Below are 26,915 nucleotides of genomic sequence, written 5' to 3'. Positions count from 1 at the left end.
GAAAGGAAGTGTCTACGGCTCCTGTAAACCTGATCATTTGGGCCAAAAGTCAATATTTCTGGTTGCTATGACAACATCTGTATAATAAACCTCTAAAGGAATGCGTTATAGGAGATGAGCACATTCCACAGAGCAGCCATTTTCTTTCCAAGTTTGATAAATATATCATGGGAAATACTGCAAGATGTTTGACATGTTGAGCGATCATGTAGACAAGTGACAAATAAGGCAAGTCTGTAAATGTCAGAGAGGTGATGAGATAACACCTTCAGGCATCAGGGATAAGCGGCTGATGCTTGGTTAGCAACATTCCTCAAGTGTGTGTACCAAGGGCTCGGTATTCTGGCCGATATACCCGAGAGTCTGGGATCTGAATTGTAAACACATTTGGAAAACATTGTGGAAGGCTTCGTACCAAGGCGGCTGAAATTATTATTTAGACCCATCTAAAATGTTTTTAGTTTTTGACAGAGTAGAGTTAGCAGTTTTGGCACTTTTTATTGTAATATTGGAGAGTATTAGAGGCTAACCACACAGAATTACTATAGACCCTAAATAAAAAAAACTGACAGGTGCTCTTGAAAGAACAACTGCCCATCTACCTTTACTCTGCTACCACACTGCTAGCCCAATCATATGTTGGATGGTGTTGGAGCTTAGACAGGGTTAGAGCAGTTGTCATCCATCAAAAATTCTGGCTATAGGTATATTTAAAGCAATATATACGTAGGAATACATTATTATCCTAAGTGCCTCCTTTTACATGTTCATCAGCAGTCACATAACCACTACCTTTCTTCTTTATTCAACTACTGCTGCATAGTATTCATTTGTGCTGGGAATGTCATTTTCAGTGTCCAAAACTTCCATTACCGTCAACACGTTCTATACTGTCCAGGCCTAGGAAGGTGCTGTGCAATGGAGATGGGCAACACTGGCTAATGATGAAGCAACTTTGGAAGCAACTACTGCCTTCTCAGTGGTAACAAAGTTGGGCATTTGTGAAGACATTCACTTATTGTCTTATGGTAAGGAGAAGAGATAGTCAACACATTTCTACAGCTGCTTAACTGCTTTGTCATCCTTTTGCAGGAAACCAAACCTGAAAATGGCCCGTGCCAACTTGCAATGAAGACAGATTTCCTATGCAGAACAGCTGACTCTAAAAAAATATAACTAGAAAAGCCTTATGTGCATCCAGTTCCTTGGATCTAAATATTTCTATAATACAAGTGGCACAGTTCTTGAAGTTTATCGTGCTGCGTTGCATATTGTACTTAGGTGGTCTTGGAAGCACAATCATAAAACGCATGGTAAGTAAATGTCTTCAGTTGATTAAATTTCCCCTTCAAATATACCAATAGTTTATGAAGCATGATGAGTTAATGTAATTTACAATAACTAAAAGTTAGTAATCACATAAATCAAAAACTGACATAGAAAGACCCCAAACCATAAAAAGTAAAGAGGAACACGAAATGGCCTTTTTCCTGTTTTTTGGTATTTTTCTGTAACATCTTTTTTTTTCACAAGGTTTGCCATTGTAATGTCTATTACACCACAGGAAAAAGAACAGCCGTGTCTGATGGTTACTAAGAAAAACAGAGGAAAGGGGGGAATTTACCATGGACAGTTGAGCCTGCTCAGCGACGCCGTCGGTCACGCTACAAGACCGTAATCTGGACGATGGCTCCCGCTGCTGAAAAGACATGATTTATAAAAAAAATGGTCAATATATCAAGACTCAAGTCACTGGCAACATCTAATATTGACACCACAGTTGTGTTAGTTTAAAGAAACACACCATTCAACCCCTAACGTTAAAGAAAAATAAAATAAACATAAATAAAGAATACATTTTCAAAAATTCACCACATGGGAGAGAGTCGGAATAGTTGTTACCTTACGCCTTTCCCAAGCTGCTTGCTGCAGTGAAGAAAAAAATGTGGTGCGCGTGGTTAGTATATTATCCCTAAATTAGCAGAGTGATTGAAAGCAATGGAACACTAAGGGACCCTTATTGATTAAAAGAGTCTGAAGGATGAAAGGAAGGCATTACCCATTGCAACCAATCAGAAATCAGGTCCTGTTCAGGGTATAGGTTGGAAACAAAAGAAAGATTCTGATTTGTTGTTCAAGCCAAACACTTTCCTTTCAGATGGCATACATTGGGGTTTATACAATGAGGCATTGTGGATATGCAAATTACAGAAATCAGAAGTTCTCTCTGGCATGACCTGAAGTTATTTATATTGGATTGTTTGCCACTGGATATTGCACTTTGTTAGAACATAAATGTCTCCGGCTCAATTTGAAGTTCAATTGAACTCCTATGTTGTGCTTAATCTAATGCCTAACTTTTGGTATTCTGTATGTAAAATAAAAAAATTGAAGCTCAGATGCTACACTGACTTCTGGTCAATCCATCGTTCCAGGGTGCTTCATCTAACCGACATCCTTTTTCATAGTATTTCCTCCTCTGAAGTCTTGAGATACCCACACAGACACTCACTAGTCTATGGAAATGTGTCAAATGGCTGCAATCTGAAGGCATCAGAGTATCTAATGGCACAATCATAAATACATATGTGCAAGACTGGAAAGGGGCATGGGGTGGATGAAAAGGAATGAGATTCACATGCCTATAATAATTGTAAATTAGTGGGTAGGTTGAAAGAGGTAAATAGCATTGTGTGGGAAACAAAATGTAAATTGGAAACATTGTCATTGATAATTTTATGTTAATTTCAGATTTCAGTTAAGTCCTGCCTTAACTTTACAATAGAAGTAAATCAAGATGAAAGTAGTTCCAAATGAAATTATTGCCCGCTAAAAAATCGTATGTATGACATTCTATACCCGCTGTTAGGAGTATTTGAGAATGTATTCAATCTCTAGAAATTTTCTCAACACAGCAATTTATTAAAGCTATTCACTTAATATAAGACTATTTCCAGTCTGGCAACACACAAGAATAGAAATTGGAAAGACTTTCGATAGGTCATACTTTCTTGTATGGCTCTGCAGTCCAGAAAATATTTCATTCTTTTAACTTTAACAGGTTACCTGTGCAAGTTGCAATCAAATACAGAAAATCAATGCTTTTCTGTATTTACACATACTTATGATTGTGCTGTAGTATTTAGGTGTGTCCTGTGATACTATGCCTTATGACACTTTAGCTTCAATTCAACAAGCTATAACAATTTTTATTTTTCAGCAGTGACAACCAGTAAGAACCAGAATGGTTAATAGGTTTAAAATATCAAGTATTATGGCAAAGGTAGAGCTAAGCAAGTTTATTATTTTTCCTTTCTTTTTAGATTGAAACATCTATGTAAAGGGTTTCTGTGACTACAGTTTAATTGTAAGGAAGGGGGTATACTGTCATTCAGATAGAGTGGTGGGTAACTCGTTGACACTCTTGCCCTGCATGTCTGGGTTTGACCAACAGCCATACTGTTTTTCATTCATGCTTAGTTTATTTTCTGCACGTACGTACAAGATTCTTGCTGTAAGTTTAGTAAATAACCTATTAGTAAGTTAGTTTGTGTCTATGTGTAAGTGCAGTAGGGAATACAATTAAGCAGAGTGATTTCCTCAAAACTGATTCCACTCTGAGAAAAATCCTTGAAGTAGTAACTTTCATTCTAGGTCACGAATAAGCAATTTGTTGGGAAGGTTTTCTCTCTTTTTATTGCTTAACTTAGAGGATGTGGGACTAATGCCTGACAAACTCATAAAGATGAGATGAACAGGGGTTCACAAACCTTTGCCCATATAGTGAACAAGCTTATAGGGCAATTGAGTTCAAAGTGAAATAGTTTAATATAGGATTCTGGGTTGTGGAAATAATTGTGAGCACCCAGAGGAATCCAAATCTAGTGGGAATGTCAAGATTAGAAGTCTTACAGGTCTGTCAAAATGTGGGACAAATTTAGTAAAACAGGGACAGGGTTGGGTGGATTTAAACCATGGATAAGAGCACCCTACTTGGTATTTGTCAAGGTTTGGATGCATGCAAAGGCCTTATTTTTGCTGTGCACAGGCTTTCATGAATCAAGGAAGTTGCATCTGACACTCAGCTGGGATCTCGTTAGATTAAGTTCCAAAAGTCTAATTACTGGTAATTTGTTGACACAGAGCTAATTGCAGGCTGGGCATGTCTTGGTACATAGGAGGACGTATGCCAACTGCAGTTTCAATACTTACAATAAGTGAGCTGAACTGTTCCCCATTGGACTCAGAACTGGTTTGTAGCCTCCGGTTGAGCTCCTCCGACAGTTCCAGAGCACTTGCCCGAGAGACGGGGGACGCAGGTGGTGGCAGAGATGCATTCAAAGTGTCACTACTTAAACTCATTTCTTCTGAAATAGTCTCCCATGGCTAGAAAGAGAGAAAAAGTGTGTTTAAAGAGGAATTCCTGCTAGTACCATTTTGTTTTCAGTACAGGGCTACAGAAAATATACAGAACAAAAGAGATTTCATGGGAAATAGCCACACGGAACTTGTTTGTTACTTTTATCAGTAGCAATGAGTCCATCATCTGCCATCATTAGGAGCTTTTCTATACACTAGAATGTCACTCAGACCAGCAATGAAGGGTTACCACTGAGGTATAAATGATAATTGATAAGTGAGAAGTTTCTGTTGCTAAACTCTTAGAATCGAGGTGCAGAGCTGCCTAAATAAGCTGTAGGAAATATGATATTTAGTGCCCTATTTACAACATCACAACAAGGTTCTATACCGGCTTCCCAATTTATGCAATGTATAGAAGAGTATTTATAGAACAGCGAGCACCCTAGATGAGTTTTAAAAAGACATGGAAAAGTCAAAGAGGAAGTCTGTGGCCATAAAAAATATAATATTACACAGTGATTGCTATATGTAGCTCAAAGACCTTCAAGCTGGTAACACAAACCCATATGAACCACAGAAAATGGTGCTGTAATATTCAGAATGAATTACAAGCTTCCTCTAACTTTAAAAGGTAAATATTTTATCATACAGTATATATATATATATATATATATATATATATATATATATATATATATTCTATTGATTTAAGTTTAAGGCAGCCAACTATTGTTGAGGAGAATCATCACTGTGACAGGTCAGATAATCTATCCCAATTGCTACTGTTCCTTACCCTACCATCCTTTACCTGCACAAACATCAGCCTTCTCAAGTCTATGCCCAGCTATATTCATAGAACAAAGTGCAACCCGCATGTAAAAACACAAAGTCACCAAATTTTACCGAATTAGTTGTGCAAGTAGGTGCCCCTTAAAACCAGCTAAAATGCAGAAGAGATGTAAGGATATGTCATATTTGGTGGAGCATAATGTAAGCAAGGATACATATACTGCCCATAAAAAAAGAAACAAAAAAAAAACACACAGTCAAATACCAGGATGGGCAATGTGTATGCACAACATATACAAATGACACATCCTTCATGGCTGGGTGTATTATACTACTTCGTTTTACATGGTGCTATATACAAAATCTGACCAGTGCTCTCTATCTCTGTCCAGTCAAGCTTACTGTCTATTTTTGGAGAACAGGCCATGGACACTTGACTAACGTGTCCAAGGTCACAAGGAGACAACACTAGAATTCTAAATTAAGCTTTATAATGTGTCTCACTGTGTCATTGTTAGGCAGCAAGTGCTTTTAGCTACAGAGCCCCCCAAAAGCATGACGGTGGAGTTTTATAGTTTAAGTGACATCAGCCCACTCGAAGGTGTCAGCTACTTTGCTAGTTGGCCTATTTATATGTAGCCCGCGGTTACTTGTGTTTTAACATTTTGAGGGATTAAACGGCTTGAATGCCAATCTCTGCCGTTGGACACATTTATCTTCAAAGGGCGAGACGTTCCCCACTTGCCCTGTCTCCCCTATGAAGGCATCGTTGCAATGCGCTGCTTAATGGCATTCCTTGGCTCGCTCCACTGAAGAGACTGCTTGGCTGGTCAGAAAACATGGGCACATACATACTATGATGTCATCACCTGCACCACTTAAGTCTGGTCCCCAGCAATGACAGAGATGTGTTAAAACCTCTAAACATAATTGTATACTAATACTAGTGGCTTTCCTGGCACTGGAAGGGCTAATAATATGCAAATTAGCTTTTCTGCAACATGATAGATTTAGTATGTGTGCTTCCTTGTCTAAGTGGTAAGATGATTGACAGCAACTCAGTAAAGCACATGACAAAGAAGCACCACCTCGTATTTCTTAAACAACCATCAGAACTTGTAGTTGTCCTTTCTGTGGATATAAATGAGTTAACTAGGATGTTCAAGTTACAGGAAGTGTCAAAGCTCTTACAGGGCAATGCATGTCTATTAAAGTGTTTCAGATGCTGTGAAAACCCCAGGAGTCTATAGTTGCTATATTTTACAATTTAAAAAAACTTACAGAGAAGCAGTGGATTTTTGGATTTCTACCAAGACACCCAGTGCAAAGGCACAGTCATATTGTGGTTGGTAATACTTCAATAAAATTCAAAAATGGCCATGATGTGCCTGCACATTGCTTCTTCTTTTTTTTGCACCTTATAGATCTAAATTATGTAAGTGCCTACAGACATTGCAGGTAGCTAGAACTGTACAGGTTACTATTCTTGATTAATTAATATACTTTTTTCCAAAATAACCTGGCAGCAGGTTTGTACAATCTCTCCCTTTCCCAATGGGCCAAATAAAAAAGGCTGGACTCCTAAGAGCCCCATGTTAATATTGATGCCAGTGTTTCTTAATCAGGGTTCCGGGTTGAGCAATGAGCAATTTTTGGGTACTCCCAGCGACACCAATAATCTTTTTAGCTATCTGTAATGGTGACACAATGGTCAGCACTGTAAAAGGCATTCTTCTTATTGAGCACTACACCAATAAATAAAGAGTACTGGATATAGTAGTTATAGCAGGGGTGGTAGGGGTTTTCTAAAGACATAAGTGGTTTTTAAGGGTTACCCCATGTTAAAAACATTAGGAAAGGCTACCAGGAAAGACATTAATCGACAAGAGTAGTATACCCATATACATGACAATCCTCTGATATTCAAAAGAATTTTGGTAAAATCATCTATGTGCTCTTGTCTGCTACAGGTAGGATGAGCCTAATTTAGTATTTTAGTCACAATACTTGCAAATATTGAGCAAAGTACTGGATAAGGATAGTTTCTGATAACCTGGCAAGCAGTGTTTTGTATATTTGTGGGATTATCTTTGGTGAACTAGATAAAGAAGGTAACCTGTTAATTGTCATTGTAGTTCCTGCGCTACCCCCACCACCAGGTTCCCTGCACACCCCTCTGTGTATTACAAAGGCAGAGGAGGTGTTTTGTATTCAAGAGACTGAGCATGTTAGCGAGCTGTGCGCTGTCGTGTCCGCTGCCCTGCTCTGTAATAACCTCCAAGTGATATTGCAGGCTGTAAACAAGGAATCAGCCAGGACTCGGAGTCTCTAAATGGATTTCATACATGCCAGTTTGGTACTTGATACGTTGGTGTGCAGATCAAAACACAGTCTCCCTAGTGAACAACAGGGCCAATGACAAGCCTACCAATGTGTCCCTGAAATGACCTAAATTCCACTAACAGAAGTCCAAGGGAATTTGTTAACAACAAATGGCATATGAGAAAATACACCAGAAAACAAATAAATTTATTTGTTTGTAGACATAATACAAAACTGTAAAAAGGCAGGTATGGATTTTTCGGACTTTCCTTTTTTTAAATATTAATGTTTTACGGTATTTATGAAGGGTGATGCTAAGCTTTGCCTATATGACAAAAAAGCTAGCACTGACATTAGTAAAGTTTAAGTAAATACATTTATACACAAAAAAATTAGATGCCAATTTTCCACCCTTACATCCCTACAAGAATGACAACACTTATTGCCTTGCTTGCTACTACAGTGGGATTATAGGCTGGTGAAGCACAGTGTTGCCACAGTATTGCCAGGCCTAGTAACAATACATAACCAGTGCATGTCCTCTATTGACTTTGGAAGGGAGTTTTCAGTCTCTGCACCTACCATCTGCACTTACCATCAACCATCCTGGCGAGAGACTGGCACATGTTATCCGGCAAGTGTTTTGCCTCCTAACTTTGGCCTGATCAGTCAGTGGCCTGATTGAAAATATAACATGAGCCCATGCATGCTCCCTTCTATCTTTTTAGACTGTTTTTCTGTTCAGCCTAGCAATAAGTCATTAGCTGATTAAACCTTGATACCTGGATGCTGAATAATGCTTGAAGACCTGCCAGATCATAGAAACACTGGACCCTGGGTAAGTCTTGTTTCATAGTTACACTGTACAGAGTTCAGACCAAAGCAGATTCTGCAGATGATGTAATTAAACAATAGCCAAATATATTACTCCGCTCACCTCAGGTATATCTCCACTATCCAAATGGTCAGGCTCTAGGTCTTCACTGATGTGCCTCCTCGATCTGAATACTCGGTGGGCCTCTTGCTGTATGTGCCTGATATTGCTATCTGATTCAGATGCAACATCTCTGGAAATTGTCAAGAAAAGACAGTAGAACCTTAGAAATCTAATCAAGTTCTTGGAGCAAAAACAAAAAGATTATTTACGCATGGAAAACACAAATTAATGGTCCTCAGAGTCTGTGATGACCTAAAGCTGACCATTCACACCATATTTCTGTTCAATCTTCTTTAGAATACGTAATCAACTGTTTATAAGTAAAATCTAAATTTACACAGTTTATACTGTGACTGTTTGGAGATTCAATGTATGGCCAGTAGCAGTTGAACAGGAAATCCATTCATAATTTATGACTTTTTTGTATACCATGCACATTGCCCATTCTCCAAATACATTTTATTTGTATAAATATGGCATTGCAAAAATCTAAAACTAAATCCCAAACCAGGAATTGGTAAAGCACCTGCCAGGGTTTGCAGTCTTGTGTTTCACTATGGATATTTCTTGTCAATCTCAGTCTTGTAGGAAGACTCTCACAAGTAAGGAGCAGGTTGTCACCATCACAGGTGTTTCCAACGGAAAGTTTTCTTGCTAATATGATTTGTAAAATGTTAGACTTTCCATTACTTTGTAGGTGGTTGACAATGGTCCCTGGACTAATGGAGAAGGTAAATCCACCCACCAGGGACACAGACAGCAACAAAAGTCACTTCTTTACATGCTTGGCTGAACCATCTTCCACCAAATCTGAACATTGTTATTAAAGACCAAGAGAAATACTTTGTGAAACCTATTGATGATAAACATGCCACGCAATTTATTAAATAGAATATCTATTTCTCAGATATTTAGAACCACCAATTGAAAAGCTTCACATGTTCCATTCTCATTATTGGTGGGTCAACCTCTATATAAGATATAGGATGTGGGATGTGGGATGTGGGATGTGGGGGGGGGGAGGGGGAAATTACATTCAGACAGGCTGCAGAATCTTTTAGTATTTTTTGGATTTGGTTCTGGTATTTCATGATTGTGCATCTTAATGTTGTTGTTATATCACTTTGTTGTTAAGTTTTGTTTGTCTCTTTTGTTATTATTGATTAAATTCTGTACTTTTTCTCTATTTTGTAATTTTTATTACTGAAAATTTCAGTATTCCCTTACTCTATTCAAACCCAACAAAAAGGAAAGTCAGAGTCTTTGAAAATGTCCAGCTAAAATGTCCAGTGGAAAATTGGAGGTAATGATCGGCAGAGAAAGAGTTAGGAAAACTTAATAATGTGCAGTTCTACTGCTGGGACTACATGCTGTTCAAAAGAATGAAAATGACTTGAAGCCTGGGGTGGTAAATATTTAGCTTGTAACACACAATGAAATGGGCTCTCATGGGAGTCATAACTTTACATATTTTAACCTTATGCACAGGTATAATGATTCCTTTTTAAAGAATAAATTCCCCCCTTATTCACATAAGTGTTCTGACAGCCAGGATGGTGCAGACCTATTGTAATGCATTATGTGAGAGTTGACACATTTTACTGTTTACATCTGCACTTCACCAGACTGCTTGTTTGTAACACCTGCAAACAGTGGAAATAGGTCAGGGTTGTAATGCTGATCCTATGAAAAATTCACGTTAAAGCTGAACACTGGGCATGAATGAAAACTCTACTTGCGACTAGGTATTCCATTAAAGTGTTTCATATTAAAAACATAAATAGTATAAGTACCTATATATGTCTTTATGTCAACCTTTTTTCATCCACTGCACAGCAACCCATAAACTGGGAGAGAGAGGAGCAGCAAAATGAGCCAATCAGGCTATGGTGCATGTACATGTGCTGACAGGAGGAGATAGGTAATGAACTATTAGTGTGTTAATGCTCCTCTGCTGTGCAACCTGCACACCTTGGGTGGGTAGGTGACACCTCTGAAATCCTTAATGTTAACAGAGAAAGTAATATCACCCTCTTGGATGTACTATATAGAAAGGGGGTATGAATCACCAAAGTGGATGGACAGAATTACAAATCCTTTGGCAGATGAGTTCACATAAGTTTATTTCAACTGTGTGTGTACCTGTTTGTCTGGATTTTAAAATGTATAGAATATATAAATATTTTATGTTTACACATAAATACACACAGTCTTTGTTTAAGATATAAACAATAAATAGATGACAGCAAGTTCCAATTGAACTACTGTTTTTTTAATAAGAACAGATGTCTCTCTTTCTTTCTTTTAAAAAGACAACAAGGAAGAGGAGATTCTGCTCTGATTTTGACCTTTGTGTATAAATAAATATTAGCTTGAGTTATTGAGCTTTATAAGCAACAAGGAGGTAGGAAAACACCTCAACAGGAGGTAGGAAAACAAATGTTAAAAGGAGCGATGGGCTTCATCTGCTGACTATATATTGGAAAGCAGGTATTAGTTATATACAGTGTTTCATATTTACCCACCATTTTTTTTTACATTTTGATCTTAGTATTTATGAACAAATCTGTGTTATTAAGTCCTGCTGAGAATGAGGTATGTGTGCTAATAGGGGTTTTCATCCTTGTCTTTTAATTGCAAAAACCCCTTCTATCCTATAGCAATGACTTCTAGGAGTAATGCCACTAGTGTGTTTACCGATCAGAGAATCCAAGAACTGCGAGGATACAATTGCTCAACGAAAGGCCATTTATATCACATTGCAGCTGACTTTTAATAGAAAAACAGTTTGAAGCATTTGACCATCAGTTTTACTAGTGGCACCACCATGACTAATTAGCACTGCACAGTAAATGTGTAAAGGTTTTTTCACATTAATGAAAAAAGTCTAACGATGGTATAAATGGGTAAAAGTTACATAAGACAAAGCTAATACATTCATTATACATACATTAGGCTTGGCCGGTGCCACTGGGTGGTCCTGTTATTGTGATTCACGTAGTATGTACGCCCAAGATTGTCAACTTTTTCCTCCCATCCTGGGGGTAAGGGAGGGACTGGCATTTCTTGCTGGTGTGAAGAGGAAGAGTCATTGGAATCTACAGCATTCCAAGCCTGCTGGAGAACAAGGGGAGGATTAGAAAGCAATATATTTATCAAGAAAAGCCACTTACAGACCCAAAAGCCAAATCATGAACCAGATAAATATTACTAATGTTTTTTTAACCTTAAGCTGTCCTCCAGTTTACATGGACTAAATAAATATTAATAATAAGAAAAATGCAGATGTAACTCCTTGGCAAAATCAACGGGTGGCAAAGTGATATTTGCCAAATTACCTGCACCTAACACGTTGATAGGTGGTTTGCCTGATCCAGATGTGCAGCTCACACACAGTGGGGCAGGGAGCCAGAGGAAGCACCTTGGACAATGTAACAAAAGTTATATTATTCATTCCCTCTGACAATGGGTGATTGGATAGCTGAGTCACGGACCTCATATACAGTACACAAGAGGAGGTCATCTGACTGAACCATCATAATATGACTGTAGATAGATTTAGAACTAAATTTCAAAACATCTTCCATTAAAATTCCTCCCTGTGTGTTTCCCCAACTTCCAGTCCAACCTGTATTATGAGTTTTCGGTCTCCGGAATAAATACAGATTAGAGGGACCTGAACCTCCCATTGTCATCTCTGAAATGGCAAACAAGCTTTTACAATTATTATTTTATGATGTTTTCCTTCCTAGATCAAATCATTCAAGTGTTTAAAACAAGGGCAATGTTGGTTGATTTTATGCCTGTTTTCTTTCAGTGATATGCATACACTGGGACTGCTCAGCAGCTGTAGGAACTAACATCACTAGATTAATCTTAGTGTTTAGAAAGAGTCCAGAGACCGATAAAGACCAGAGACATTTAACAAATTATGACTCTCGGGTAGTTGAAAATAAACCTGCATCTGCACAAAAATTGCTTAGTTTAAAGAGACCCTGTTACTGGACCATTTATTTCAACAAAAATCTCCCCAAATGATTATGTTAACATTTAATTATTCAATGCAAAAATTTAGTTGTAAAAGCCTTTCTTATATAGACATTCAAATGTCTTAATGTGGATTTAAAGTCACAATACCACTTACCTACCGGTGTTCCCAAACAAAGTGCCTTTCTTCTTCTGCCCAATGATGATCTTTAGCCATCTTTATTGGCCATGGTGGGGTGACGTATCCATCTCTGGCACATGCAGGGGAAGCCAGGATTGGCAGATTTTCCTGGCAATCAAAGCTGGTGCTAAGCATGCACAGCTCAGCTTTTTCGCATATTACCGGCGATATCAGGAAAGGTAAGATATGTTATTGCAGAAGGGGCATCTCCTGTCCATTTCTGCAATAACCACCAACTTTATTTTGTATAGTAGGACTATAAATCCACTTTAAGACTGCTGCTGGGTGCAGGCATTTTGCCTAAGATTTCAGCGGACTCAGAAATTACATTTCACAATACTGCACATTGTGCCCTACTGAAAGAAGCAAAACAATTTATGTGGGGAGGGGGTAAAGGGAGGGGCTGAAGAGCTTGGCCAGCACAGACAGTAATTAGACACTCCTAGAAGAATAGAGGGCTAATGATGTTCAAGAAAACAGGAGACTATACTATAGAATTTATTACTCAAATTTTTTAGCAAGTTGACAGGTACATTATAAGGTAATAAAATGTAATTTTTGCGAAGGAAAAACAGTGCAGTTAGGCATTTATTCATTTTTTGTGCACTTTCTTATCTGCAATTTTAGAAGTGATAGAGTCATTGAAAAAATATTAACAATCCTCACAAAGTGAAATATATACAGGAAAAAATCAAATGTTTGTGTACACCATAATATTACATCTAACCTAATGGCTAAGGATATGTGTACACACCTACACACTAATTGAGGTGCACAAAATCAGCCCTACATAGCCATGGTTTGATGAATTTGGTGTGGGGGAAATGAAGAGGTGTGCACATAGCCCTGATCTCAACCCTACTGAACAACATTGGGATGCGTTGGAATGCCAAATACAAGCCAGGCATTCACAGTAAATATCAGTGCCCAACTTCACAAATGCTCTTATGGCTGAGCGGGTAGAGATTTCCACCAACACACTCCAAAGCATTCTGCAAAGCCTTCCCAGAAGAGTGAAGATTGTTAGAGCTACATACTCCATAATAATTCAAATGTTTTTTGGAATCGGATATCCAACAAGCGTATACAGATGTGATGGTCAGTTCTTTGAACATTTTATGCACACTACAAAGCAATGGGGCAACAGTAGGAGATGAGAGGGCAAGTCAGCATAAAGACCTCTAACACATGGGCGGACCCGCTACCAAGATGGCGCTTAACTGACTGATCCAGTCAGAAAATTAGTAATTGATTGATCCCGAGTCCAAAACATTTAACAACTTTTTACCATATTCTGTTCTTCTCATAATTTTTCTTGAATAGAAAGTGATTTCAATTCAATTCAGAAACCTAACAGTATCCAATGAATTGTTTGTACACACAATATGAATTTGGGTGACTTTATGATATGTGTCTTTTCTATCAAAATATACCAATACATCCATTCTATCCTTGTCCATGTTAAAACCAGATAAACTTTTTATTTTGAATGAATTATGGTCAAAACAAAAGTATATTCCAGCTTGCTGATAAATTATAGGTTTGGGTGTATCTAAACCCAAACACAAAAATGTAACAAAGTTGATTATTATGTGTGATAACTATAGCTCTATCCATAGATACAGGGTAGACTTAGGCTAGGTACACAGGTGCAATAATTCCTAGACAATATTGGACGAGAATCTTGCGTGTGTACAGCTTTCGTCGTCCATCGTCCGAACGAACAGTCGTAATGGCAGGTCCACGGACGCTGGATGATGAACGAAGAAACGATCGTACTGCAAGTGAAGGAGAAGACAGCGCAGCGGGGTGCCGCACCGTCATTCTCCCCCTCCTCTCTCCATGTACAGCACTCGTTCATGCATCATGCAGTTATTGGAAAGGATCATGAAAGATACTTTCCAACTACAATTACTGCACGTGTGTAAATAACCTTAGTCAGCCAGGAACAAGAAGTGTGCTACTGGCACAATTACCAGGTGAAATTTATGGGGAAAGAATACTGAAAAAGAAAACAAGTGCAGCTACCACATATAAGGACTTGTAAATTGCAATATAGTAAATGCGGCTATTGGTGTGTAGATGCACTTTAAATAAAGAAAATAATATAAAATGCTGTACCCTTCACACTTTCTTACCTCTGCTTCTTCTCTCTGCTCGTTGGTTTCTTCTTCTTGTCCACCATTCTTTGGCAAGTACGCCATCTTTAATCTCAGGAAACCCTTCACCCGAGACTTATGGCTGGAAATAAAATCGCAGAAGGTTTAACATATATAAGTTGAATAATAAAACCTGGTATCTGATCTGTTAAACTGGTGGAATATAAACATTGGCAATATCCAAGAATTTATTTTCCTATACACATATTATGCGTTATTTCAGCTTTTATCTGAAATCATTTTCAGTGTCTTTCACATTTTTATGTGCCTACTTCTCTATATTTTTAGGGCTACATTTTTCACTTTGGTAACATTATTAGCAAAATAGATCATTATAACTGCAGAGAAACTGTAAAGCTAAAATCAATAATCTATGTACAAAGTGTATTCTCTTTAGTATGAACCAACCAATTTGGTTCAAGGGAACTTTCAGTAAAGCGAAGAGAGGAAATATTTCAGGCTAGTGTACAGGAACTTTGTATACTTGGGACTTTACAGGGACTTTGTATACCAGAGTTATATTTGTGTTTGAAATGCACAACGCACACTGGTCTGCAGATTCCCATACACCTCAATGGTAAATTCTGGATGACAGTTCAGAGGTTGCCATACACCCTATTTGTATTGGGTTTCTCTTGACACAATGGGACTAATTTATTAAAGCTCTCCAAGACTGGAGAAGATAGTCTATCATGGGCGAACCTGGGTGATCCAGCAAACCTGGAAGGGATCTGGTCCGAGGAAAAGAAAGTGAGCCAATGCTATATAGCCCAAATTTCACTGCCTATGCTGCAGTGTCTCCTAATGAGAGTTTATGCACTTATTTACTAGCGATCTTGATGACATCAATGAAAGAGCAGTATAGAATCTAACTACCCACCCACCAAATAATTTTTTCTATTTTTTTGCTTGGTTTAGGAGGGGGAAGGGAAGTCACATTGAATATGCAGACCTTGTCTAAAGTACAAGGTTCAGTTTAGGATATAAATGACTTATTCTTTGAATTTGTGTATCCTTTGTTTTTCATTTTGTGCTCCTGTCCTTGGTATAGCTTGTGATCTGACAAGCTATGAAATTAGATAAAAATATTTTTATTTTCAGTGAAGTACAAACTTTATTATTTTTATTAATTTATTATAGACTAGGGTGGTTATATATTATATTGGTATAAATTGCTGTCAGTTCTTTTGCTGCCATCTGTATCCAGTTAGAAACATTTCTCTTTACTTTCTGTCCCCAGAATACCAGCAGAAAGTAAGAGGAAGAATTTTGCTCACTTTTTTGTGTTTGTGACAGCTCAAAGCTGTTACCCGAGATAATAGGCACCAGGACCAATAGCAAGAGAGAGTCGCAGATATACAGGTTAGCTTTAACCCTTTCATGTTTATTCCAAAAGCAAAGGGCCATATATGCATATTAAAAAGCTCACAGTGAAAGCAACAGTGAAACGTCAAACTGGACTTAATAAATAAACTTTGAATTAGACAAGGCTGAGTCACATGGCATGCATACCAGACAGGGCTCTGGTGAACACAATTGTCTTCAGATTATTTACAGAATCAAAGGTGGGTTACCAAACGAAAAAAAAAAGTTTGGTTTTATCAGGCAAAAGGAAAGAAAAGAAATATCAGAGACATGCCGCACAGTGAAGGAAAACAGCAGCTCTGTAAAAAGTAAACTGTACTGAGTGTTTACTGCTGAAAAGTTATAAAAATACAAGACTTCTGCTTGATACAATCTACCTAGTATGAACAAGAACACCCTGAGGCCAATACAGGCACCAGAAATGTCACATATGAGAAAAATTAAAGCAATGTCCCATACCTTATAAGCAGACAGAAAGGAAAACTCACCTTCTTGGTCGGAGTAAGAAGTCTTTGAATGTGTACGGTCTCTCCATTGTGGGATCTTCAGTCTGTAAGCAAAGTTAATTTTTAACACCATTATTCTCTCTAGGGATTTAACTTTGACAAGGTGTAGGCATTGTTCTCACAGGAAGTGCATTATTTTACAGGCTTTGCTATCAAAGAACTTGATCTGACTGCAGACATTACAACAAGCAGCCCTACTCTCTGCCCTCCATGGTTGTACTCTGATTATAGTAACAGAGCGAGCGAATGACCACCAGTGGATGATTGCCAGTCCTTGGTCACTGTCTGGCTAGTCATTTGACAGCAGCCATGTAGCTTTAAGCAGCTCAATTTCCAAACCCTTAGGGCCTGATTTATAAAAGCTCTCCAAGATTGGACAGGATACATGTCACACTCATCAGTAAACCTGGGTGATCCAAAAAAAAAACTGGAATGTATCTGGTCTAGGATTGAAAACTTTTGGTATCAAATAGAAATCCATTCCAGGTTTGCTGGATCACAGATGAAAGTGTATCATCTCCAGCCTTGGAGAGCCCTAATAAATCAGGGCCTTAATGTAAGGTATCAGATGTGGGATCAAGAAGCTCATGGCTAACCAAAAAGGCCCTTTACAAGACCACCTACTGCAGCCATACTGCTGCTGTACAATGAATGGGGGGAAAACAAATGTTAGAAACAGGAGGAAAACTATCATGTGACTCTTATAGGAATTATCTAGAAATGTCAAGTGTAAAATTATCCATGTAATTCCTGTGCACTTGTATGACATATCTGTGGTGTGAGTGCATCGTAGGCACTGCCTGCTAGTTTTGAGAGATTTGGAAATGTCGCTACATTTCTAAGTCAATGTCCTCATTGATGAAAAGTAAGTTGCACCTGGGGAACTGTAGTGCAAGGATCTCTCTGCTTCATTCTTTGTAGATCTCTGTTCCTTCACCCCCACCAGCCATTGGGGGCAGCAACCCTGACATTAAGAAGCAAACTCTGCCTTTATTCTAAACTTTTCTTTCCCATTTTGTATAGAATATGAACTGTGTTTCCTGTGCCCACAACTGGACAAACACAAAAGGAAATTATAGAAAATCTCTCTCTATAAAGTTACAGTAGTCACCTGAGTATCCCTATTGACAATCACACCCTCTTTTCCTATACTTGTAACAATTTGAATTTTTGTGTTTTCCCTAATTTTCAGTTTCCACAAAAAATGGTCAGTAGGGCATATTGAGAGAACACTCTGTACAACAGGGTCACAGACAGCACTAATTTCAAAATCCAAAACTGTCAGCAAATGACCATTTAAAAAGGTATTACATATCATCAATATACATTTAACAGTGAATGATGGCCCTAGTGCTCCCATAAATGGCTGCACATAGACAATATATTTGTGCAATAGTGGTTTTCACCAGGGCAACCCACATTTACTTTCATATGAGCATGGTGCTGAGGGGTAGGCACCTAACAGAACATGTAGAAGCGATTGCTCCTATTACAGCCCAAAGCTGTCTGCTAATACATCCTGATAGTGTAGAAGTACTGTAGGGTAGTAAGTATAACTATACCTAATGTTTCAAATGTTCGTAGCTTATAGTTGGAATGCCATTAAACCTTTTTTTTCCTGACCTGCTAATATACAGTCATTGCCAGAGATATTGTCACTCTTGCAATATTGCATTTGTGTCTGAAAATGCACCTCTTCTCCCAGAAAATTGTTGTAATTACAAATGTTCGGGTATTGCCTTTTTTTTCTTTTGTTTGCAATAGAAGAACAGAGAAAAGCAGAGAGAAAAAAATCTGAGACATTCCACACAAAACCTTAAAAATGGTCTGGACCAGGGGTCTGCAACCTGCGGCTCCGGAGCCGCATGCGGCTCTTCAGCCTCCTTGTTGTGGCTCCCTTCGGCTGCCGCGGGGAGATCTCTGATGGGGGATCCCCTTCCTCCCAAGACACTGCGGAGGAGGGGGATTCCCTATCCGGTGTTCTAATGAAAAAAATCTACCAGTGAAATAAATCTACCACGGGGCGTGTACATCGACATCCCCCTCCTTTGAACCCCAATTCCTCTGGAATGGGGAGATGTACAAAACCAAAAATGTAGGTGCAAGTGGGGGACACCTGTGACTAACACCCCCTAAAATTTAATTGTTAGGCTATCATCAGAACATAAAGAACTCTGCCCATCAAAATAATCTACCCTGTTACGTTAGAAGCCTCCAGCTTCTAATGTAACAGGATGATACGTTAGAAGCTGGAGGCTTCTAGGGGCATAGTTCAGTGTTTAATTTATTTCAAAGTAGGCCCACACATGCACACTTGTTGTAAAATTAAAAAAATTTTTTTACTTTTAAAAGTTTATAAACTGTGTTATGTTTTGCGGTTCCAGACTATTTTTCTTTAGTGGAAGAGGAGGCAAAATGTCTCTTTTTATAGTAAAGGTTGCTGACCCCTGGTCTGGACAAAATTATTGGCACCCTCAACCTAATACTTGGTAGCACACTCTTTATGTAACAATTAATGTAGCTATTAATGTAGCTTTCTGTAACAATGAGTCTTTTACATCCTCCTGCTAGAATTTTGGACCACCCTTTCTTTTGCCAGCTGCTCCAGGTCTCTCAGATTTGAAGGGTTCTTTCTACCAACTGCTGTTTTTTCAACTATCCACAGGTGCTCTATGGGATTTAGTTCTGGACTCATTGCTGGCCACTTCAGACCTCTCCAGCGCTTTGTCTTAAACTATTTCTGGGTGCTTTTTGACATATGCTTTGGGTCATTGTCCTGCTGTAAGACCCATTATCTCTGGCTGAGACACAGTTTGACACTGGGCCCTACACATTGAGCCCCAGAATTCTTCAGTAGTCTTCAGATTTTATAATACCTTGCAAACAGTCCAGACTACCAGTGCCTGAAGCAGCAACGCAAACCCCACCACTGCAGGGACCATGTTCTTTTTATTGAGAGTTTTCTTTTGTTTTCTGTAAACAATTAAATGATGTGCGTTACCGAAAAGCTGTATTTTTGTCTCATCTGTCCAGAGGACAGTCTCCCAGAAGTATTGCGGTTTTCACAGGTGAGTTTCAGCAAACTTTAATCTGGCTTGTTTATGTTTCTGTGTCAGTAGTGGGGTCCTCCTGGGTCTCCTGCCATAGTGTCCCTTTCATTCAGATGGTAATGGATAGTGCAAGCTGATAAACCTGTTGTACCCAGTGCCTGCAGCTCAGCTTGAATTTGTTTGAAAGTGGGTTGAGGTTCCATTATTCGAACAATTCTTCATTGTAACATATCATCAATCTTTCTCTTTCGTCCACTTCCAGAGAGATTAGCTACAGTGCCATGGGCTGTAAACTTCTCTCCAATGTTGAACACAGTGGACACAGGAACATTAAGATTTCTAGAGATGGACTTATAGCCTTGGGATTGTCCATGCTTTTCTATAATATTGGTTCTCAAATCCTCGGACAATTATTTTCTTTCTTTTCTCCACGCTTAGTGTGTTTCACACAGACAATCAAAAACAAGAGTCAACATTTCTCCATTTTAACTGGTTGCACGTAGGAATTTCCATATTGCCAGCATCTGTTAATTACTAAAGGTGAGTTAAATTACAAATTAAACGAGCATCATATGCTTGAAATACGATTATATATTACAATTCTGATAAAGTGCCAATCATTGTGGAATGTCTCAGATTTTTTCTTTCACTGCTTTTTTTGTGTACTTCAAGTGCCAAGAAACAAAACGAGTATGGCAACACCAAAGAATTTGTAATTGCAACAATTTTTTGGGTGGATTTTCTGACATAAATGCAAGGGTGCCAATATTTATGTCCATAATTGTCATATTTATTTATTTTTTGGCACATGGTCATCTCAGCATAGAATAGGAGCTGGGTGGCAAGACAAAACAACTGTGCACAAGTTCGAGTTATATCATTTTAAACACTGGCCTAAAATTGAAGACCAACGAAACTGGATTGTGAAAAGATAGCAACAGCAGAAATGGATCAGATCAGTGTGCCATAATGAGAATGTATGCTGTATGTACATTTTAACAAAAGCTCCAGGGGCCACAATAACTCCAGTTCTGCTTTAAAGTCCATGCCAGGATAATAAAATGCCACTTACAGGTAGGTGGTTTAGAGGCACATCAACTTGACCCAAGAAGTCATCTCTAGTCTGCAACAAAAAAAAGAACACAAGTGTTTAAAAACATGGAACTTACATACTAAAGCTTATTGCAAAGTAACATTTCAGTTTTGAATAGATGGCTAGATGAATAGAGTAGACATTACCAGACTAAAGAGGCGGAGAATTGGAAAAACCAACGTCGGTTTAAAAAGAAAAAACTAAAAAGTCCACAGTATATTGCTCTTATATAAATAACTTTATTAACTGTACAATATTCTCAACTGCCTAAACCCCATTCACTGTAACACAAGCTGACAGTACCCTTTAATCAAGCCTTCACATGGTGACAAAGCAAACTGAGGATTGTAATGGATATTCTATATTTAAGCCAAATTAATTGGATACGCTGTATGCATACAGCTAGACTCAGCGGGCTAATGGACCTTTCATGAAAATCTCAGGGCTTGTACTATGGTGACTGCAGAGAAATTAAACATTACATGGAGGAACAAGTGCAGAATTAAAAGTACATTATTTTTATATAAGATCCAGAATTTAAGAAAGCAGGGCTAGAATAAAAGGATGAGGAAATTGCATTCTATCTCTTATTTCCTGAAAATGTCAAAATGTTAGAAAAAATACTTATACAACGCCTGGACAAAAAAAAAAATTTACAAGCCTTTGTGGGGGAGGTTTATGATCTGGGGTTGCTTCAAGTGGTCAGGTTTGGGTTCAGAACTTTATGTGCACAAAAAGTAGATCACCTTGATGACACTGACATATTCCAAAATGCCAATCACAAGATTCATTGAGTTTTGAAAGAGGGGGGTAAGGGCATTTTCACACATGCATTGACCACCGTAGACTATAACCCCATTGAGAATCTTTAAGATGTGCTGAGGAAAACTTTACACAGTGGTCTGACACTTCCACCTTTGGTGTGGATCCATCTGCATTTTCCTTCCTACCCTGTCCTGTAGTGACACAAATGCCAAGCACAGAAAACAATGAGGTATGAAACATCCCAGAAGTTGTCGGACGTTAATATTAAGCCACCAGCTTTTTTTTTCCAAAGGAGTTTAAGATAAAAGGTGCTGGCAGGGAGTCCCCTTTAAAAGACCCACAAATCCTGGTTGACCATGGCAGTGAACTCCAACTAATCCAGCTCCTTGTAAATGAAGTTGTACTTCACCTAAACTCAAAGCAGTATTGCCTTTCTTATACAGGCTGCTTTGCACACAAAATGTTGGAAGGGACATGGCTATCAGACACTGTTTCTGGACCCTTCCCATTGTAATCTGCAGTGCCTGGGAAGAGGAGCATGTGAGACACAAATTAAGGAGGATATGACTCAGTTAATGGAAGGCAAATGAAGTTTTTTTGATTCTGCATCACTGGATTTAGTACTTGTTATGGCCATCATCCAGGAGCCTTTAGATGAACGTTCAATTCTTCTGCAAGGTATTCAATTTTTATTTTTCACAACTGAGTTTCTTTCATCTGAGAACTCAATACTAATGGAAAAAATAAAGTTTTATATAATTACCTAAAATGCTCCATATAAAATTCTAAAAATGTGCAGCACTTTCCCTAAATTATAGCACTTTTCACTGCTTCCCCATTATTCTAATTGCTGCAACTTCCCTAACCCTACATAGGCAGAGCCCACACTTACCATAAGGACCAGCTACAGAACAGTTATGTAACTGCACCCGTTACTGCATGGAACATGACACATAATGTATACAATTATGCATACACCCTGATAGCTACTTTGTGCCGTCATCTGTTTTTTACCAGCCAAAAGAACATCAGTAGGAGATAAAATTATAAGTTTGGTAGAAAAAAAAGCAAGGAAGAACATATCCTGTTAGGGCAGATAAACCTAGTTAGAGAGAGGGATGGAAATCCGTCTTTACAAGAACAGGAGAAGACATACATGGAGGCCACATGCCTAAGACTCATCAAACGTAAGGCACCTCAAAGAGTACCTTTCATTTCACAGATACGCTGCCAAGGATAAGATTTATGTACCTTCCTGAAGGTTTTTAGGCTACCTATAAATTAAAGTGGAACTGTACCCATTGGTGGGTGGTAAGCTTTTGCAATAATCAACATCAGCCATAATTGCCAGCTGTGGAACAGACTTAAATGTGTGCAGCCATCCTTCAGCATGACAAGTCCAGGACCCTGTCATTGCTACGTTCTCGGAAGCCACTATCTTCACCACATACTCCACAACAGACTTCCAGTGCATAGAGATATTCTTTGGCCATTGGATGGCCACTGAAGATTTATCTCCTGTGCATTGGCGCTGGCAGCTGGCTCTGAATGTGGCACCACTGCATACAGAGCTAAGCTCTGCACTACACGGCCCATGAACCATGCTAAAACGTATACTTTGGCTTTAAAATATTTCAAGCATGCGGGAAACTGAGTTATACCTGAATGATCTGTTAAAAGTCTTGGGGAGAATTAGGAAGGGTCAGGGTCTCCTTCTGGTTTTTATTGCCGTCTCTATTAAAGATGCTTTGTGGGATGCAGAAATTTCTTATTTTATGATGCCAATGGAGTCACATACAAAAAAGCCTGGGAGACACTGTAGTTCTTTTCCAGTCTATTTAAAACTACATAAAGTATTGTTTTTAAAAGTGAAGTTTAAGTTTAATCCCCATTGTGATAAAAAGCACTGTACATTTTTTATGACATTACTGCATTGTATATATAGGGGATACACAAATACCTTCCCACCTTTTTAAGCATCTGTAGACCACATACAACCTAATTGTAAATATTTGTATTTACCAACAAGTGCATGGAACAGGGACTCATCTGAGTGAATAACACCCAAATGGATAGTTAAGTTAGACCAACATAATACAAAGCTCTAATGTACAACATTTGCACAAGTGGAATAAATTGAACATGGCCACCTTTAAACAGAATAAATATGTGTGTATGTGTGTGTGATGAGCTCCGAAATATTAAACTACATGTATAATACTATCTAAAAGGCTTGACAGAAGCCATCCCAGCAAGTTATCAGCCTACTACAGTAAATATGTAGGAGGAGGAGGTTAGGAGGTGAAGGAGGGCTTTGCTGCACTGCAGACTGTCATCAAACAGCAAACATAATGGAGATGAAACTGCCTTGGCTTCACGCCCATGTACAATCAACCTTAGGATGTTGGGATATAACAGAATAAAACTTGACAGGCAACAGAGTTCTGAAGAGCTGCTGGGAAGAATGGCGCATAGACAAAGAAAAAAAATAAAAATAAATTTATTTTCTTCAATCTTTCCTCTTTACAGCTAACTTTCAGCTTAATTAAGATCAATTATTACCAATGCAAAAGGTGTTCAAAGTCTTAAAGTGTGTTCATAATCCTGTCAGCATGCTGTAGAAAAGTAGTTTTGCCCATGCCTGGAAGCAGTAGTCTTTCTCAGTGGTCCAACACATTCCCTGCTTAGGTTAGAGTTCTCCAATCAGTAAGGAGCATAGGTCAGCCATCTGCAGAAAGACCACGAATTCCAGAAAGAGCACAAGGGTCCTCTTTTGCAGCATGGTGGCAGAACCAGATTTGATAGCTGGCAGCTCAATACTGTTCACTGCTACCCTCATTTATTTTTTTGGGGCTGTTACAGGTGGAACTTACTTGTAGCATCTCCCCCAAGGCAATGGTAATACACCGCAACCTCATTGCTAGTCTGAACTTAGCCTAAGACTTTAAAAATCGTTCTAACATCTGGAATGTATTTCACAAAATTAAACGTAAAAACAGTTGAGTTTCTTTTTTTCTACCCCCTCTTTCTTATCTATTTTCTTGGTACCAGTTTACTCATGGCCATTGGCCTGGACACATCCCAAAGATGTTACGATATTTCAAGATCAACTGGTTTCCTCTGGGACTTTCACTGCCTTCGACTGCACCTGTTGTGTTGTTTTGTTTAAACTTTTCATTAAAACTTTTGTAAAAGATCAGTTGAGTTTTAGCCATCTTCTTGTTAGTTCATAAGCAAAACATCAGGTTCTCCTAACTATTTTACCCAATTCTTTTATAACCCTAATGCCTAGAACTACCATGGTGATGAGCAGTGATGGGTCATGTTAAAAAAAGATAGGGTGGGGCTTTAAAAAATAAAAACACAAGGTGTCAGTTCATCCTCACCCTCACTAAGTGACAGATCTTTCTTAATAGGAGTCTACAACTGTTGGTGTCAGTCACCTGCAGGGTTAACAGAAGAGACATTGGGCTCTCAAGGGGGATGTGAGAAAACCTGTTTATTTCCCTGAGACAGCCTATAGGATGTGCAGCTGGCTCCTGATGTCAGCCCAAGTGAAAAGTTATTCCTGGCTGGGTGCCTTGTGTTCACCGTGCCAGATGACAAGGGAGATGGGAAGAGACACACAAAACGTCCTATCGGTGCCCAGCAAATAGCACTTTACCAAACCTCCAACCCAAGCAGCTGACTTCTGAAACTAGAGCAAGCGAAAAACAAGGCGGACGTCCTGTATCAACCAATCAGATTGAACACAAAATCCTGTTTATAGTACCATAGACCATAGCTCTACTTTATCTTCAGTTTTTAAAAGGTCTGTCACTAGGAGGCTCATGGCCCACTTCCATCTATTAGTTTACCAATGTTATTCACTGTAGGTAAAAGCAAGGACTACCAAAATTTATGCATTTCCCTTCAGATAAAAAAAAGAAAGAATGATATACCTTTTTATGAATAAAAATGCTACTCAGACTATGGAAGGGAGTGGCAACACACACAAGGTGCCGCATGAAAATGTACCGACACACAATATGCTCATAGAGAACTGATTAAGAGGAAAGGTGACCTAATCTGCTTGTTGCTGCTCTTTTTCTGTCCAGTTATCACGCTGGGGCAAAGAAAGGACACCACTGTATTCCTTCTCCAGTATATAATTAAAAAAAGTTTTTTCGGAACAGCTGGGTAAATCTCAGAACTGTATGGCCAAAAATACAAATCTTCTGGAAGGTAAAACAGCTTCCTAATGCAATGACTGCATTTAGCCATTTGCTTGAATTTCAGATTTACCCTCAATTGCAATTGTGATAACAGTAAGTTTTTGGTTTGCCTGTTATTTTTTGTGGTCACCAAGAAAAGGGAAAAACTACTTACTGGCAACACTGGCAGGAATAGAAAACTATCAAATGTTGTAATTCTTAACTACTCTCTCCACAGCAAAATTTACAATCCGCTTTGTATTATCTCCCTTCAATCTTTCAAATAGCAATTAGTAGACTCTGCCCCAAGATATTTACAGGCTGTAAAATACAACACTGCATTTCGAGTAAATCTACAGTAAAAATCTGAAGCCATGGGTGCTGGAAGAGAAGCATCTTGCAGGATGTTCACAACGGAGGAAGACATTACAGCTTTGATGGTCCTCTATCATTGTTCTATAGGAAGACTGAAGGCAACCAAAGCTGCATAGCTGCAGTAAAACACATTAGTTTCACTGCCCTGGCTATGGAGTGTTACAAATATTTCAGGAGACAAAACAGGAAAAATATTATGTATTTGACATTTGTTGAATTTTGCTACAATGGGGGAGTCAGATACGGTAAGAAAGGTAGAGATGTCTCTCCTGCACCTGTTGGCACTCTGGAATCTCTACCTAGAGAGGTCAATCTGTGTAGTAAAGTGTACCTGAATAATTAAGATGAGTGATTACACGGAAGAAGACGACGTCAGATTTTAAAGGCTTTTACCATGAAAGTAAGAGAACGTTCTGCTCCGTGAGACTCGCTGAAAGGGCGGCGATGAGATATTGCTGTGCTAATTTAAGCTATGCTCATCGAGTAATTGCTCCACTGATGGGAATCAGTAAATACAGTCTGGATCTATGTCTGAGGCAGACAGCACATATCAGTATGACACATAAAAAGAGGTAGAGCTATAAAAGGTACAAATAAGTATTTTGCTACTTTTTTTCCCCATGAGCAACATAGTAGCTCTGACCATTCGTTCAGCAGATCTGTGTAATACTGTCCAGGGGAGAAAAAAGGAACCTATTTCACAGAAAGTCATAAAGATCTAGTCATTTTTAGATCACTTTTTCTTTTAAAGTCAGGAAAACATGGGTATTTATTCATCAATTCAGCCAGAAGGTGAAGCTCTTCCTAGTAACTAAAAAATCTGCAAAAAGT

General features: G+C 38.6%; 1 protein-coding gene across 12 annotated transcripts in view; it reads right to left on the bottom strand.

The window, feature by feature from the left end:
* The window catches only part of NEDD4L (NEDD4 like E3 ubiquitin protein ligase), a 221,180-nt gene that overhangs the window by 40,698 nt on the left and 153,567 nt on the right, over nt 1-26,915 (bottom strand). For 11 of the 12 annotated variants that reach the window (XM_072416533.1, XM_072416534.1, XM_072416535.1 and 8 more), the window contains 7 exons: nt 20,731-20,781; nt 16,591-16,652; nt 14,717-14,819; nt 11,361-11,527; nt 8,411-8,540; nt 4,213-4,386; nt 1,625-1,699 (listed from right to left, as the gene is read on the bottom strand). In XM_072416533.1, coding sequence (XP_072272634.1) covers nt 1,625-1,699; nt 4,213-4,386; nt 8,411-8,540; nt 11,361-11,527; nt 14,717-14,819; nt 16,591-16,652; nt 20,731-20,781 — 762 coding nt within the window. The remainder of the gene's footprint in view (nt 1-1,624; nt 1,700-4,212; nt 4,387-8,410; nt 8,541-11,360; nt 11,528-14,716; nt 14,820-16,590; nt 16,653-20,730; nt 20,782-26,915) is intronic. The other variant, XM_072416526.1, reaches the window with a different exon arrangement.

This window comes from Pyxicephalus adspersus, chromosome 6 (genome assembly GCF_032062135.1).
Source record: "Pyxicephalus adspersus chromosome 6, UCB_Pads_2.0, whole genome shotgun sequence".
Taxonomy (NCBI): domain Eukaryota; kingdom Metazoa; phylum Chordata; class Amphibia; order Anura; family Pyxicephalidae; genus Pyxicephalus; species Pyxicephalus adspersus.
Note: the sequence above shows the minus strand (reverse complement) of the source record. Positions and strands in the feature narration are given on the sequence as shown.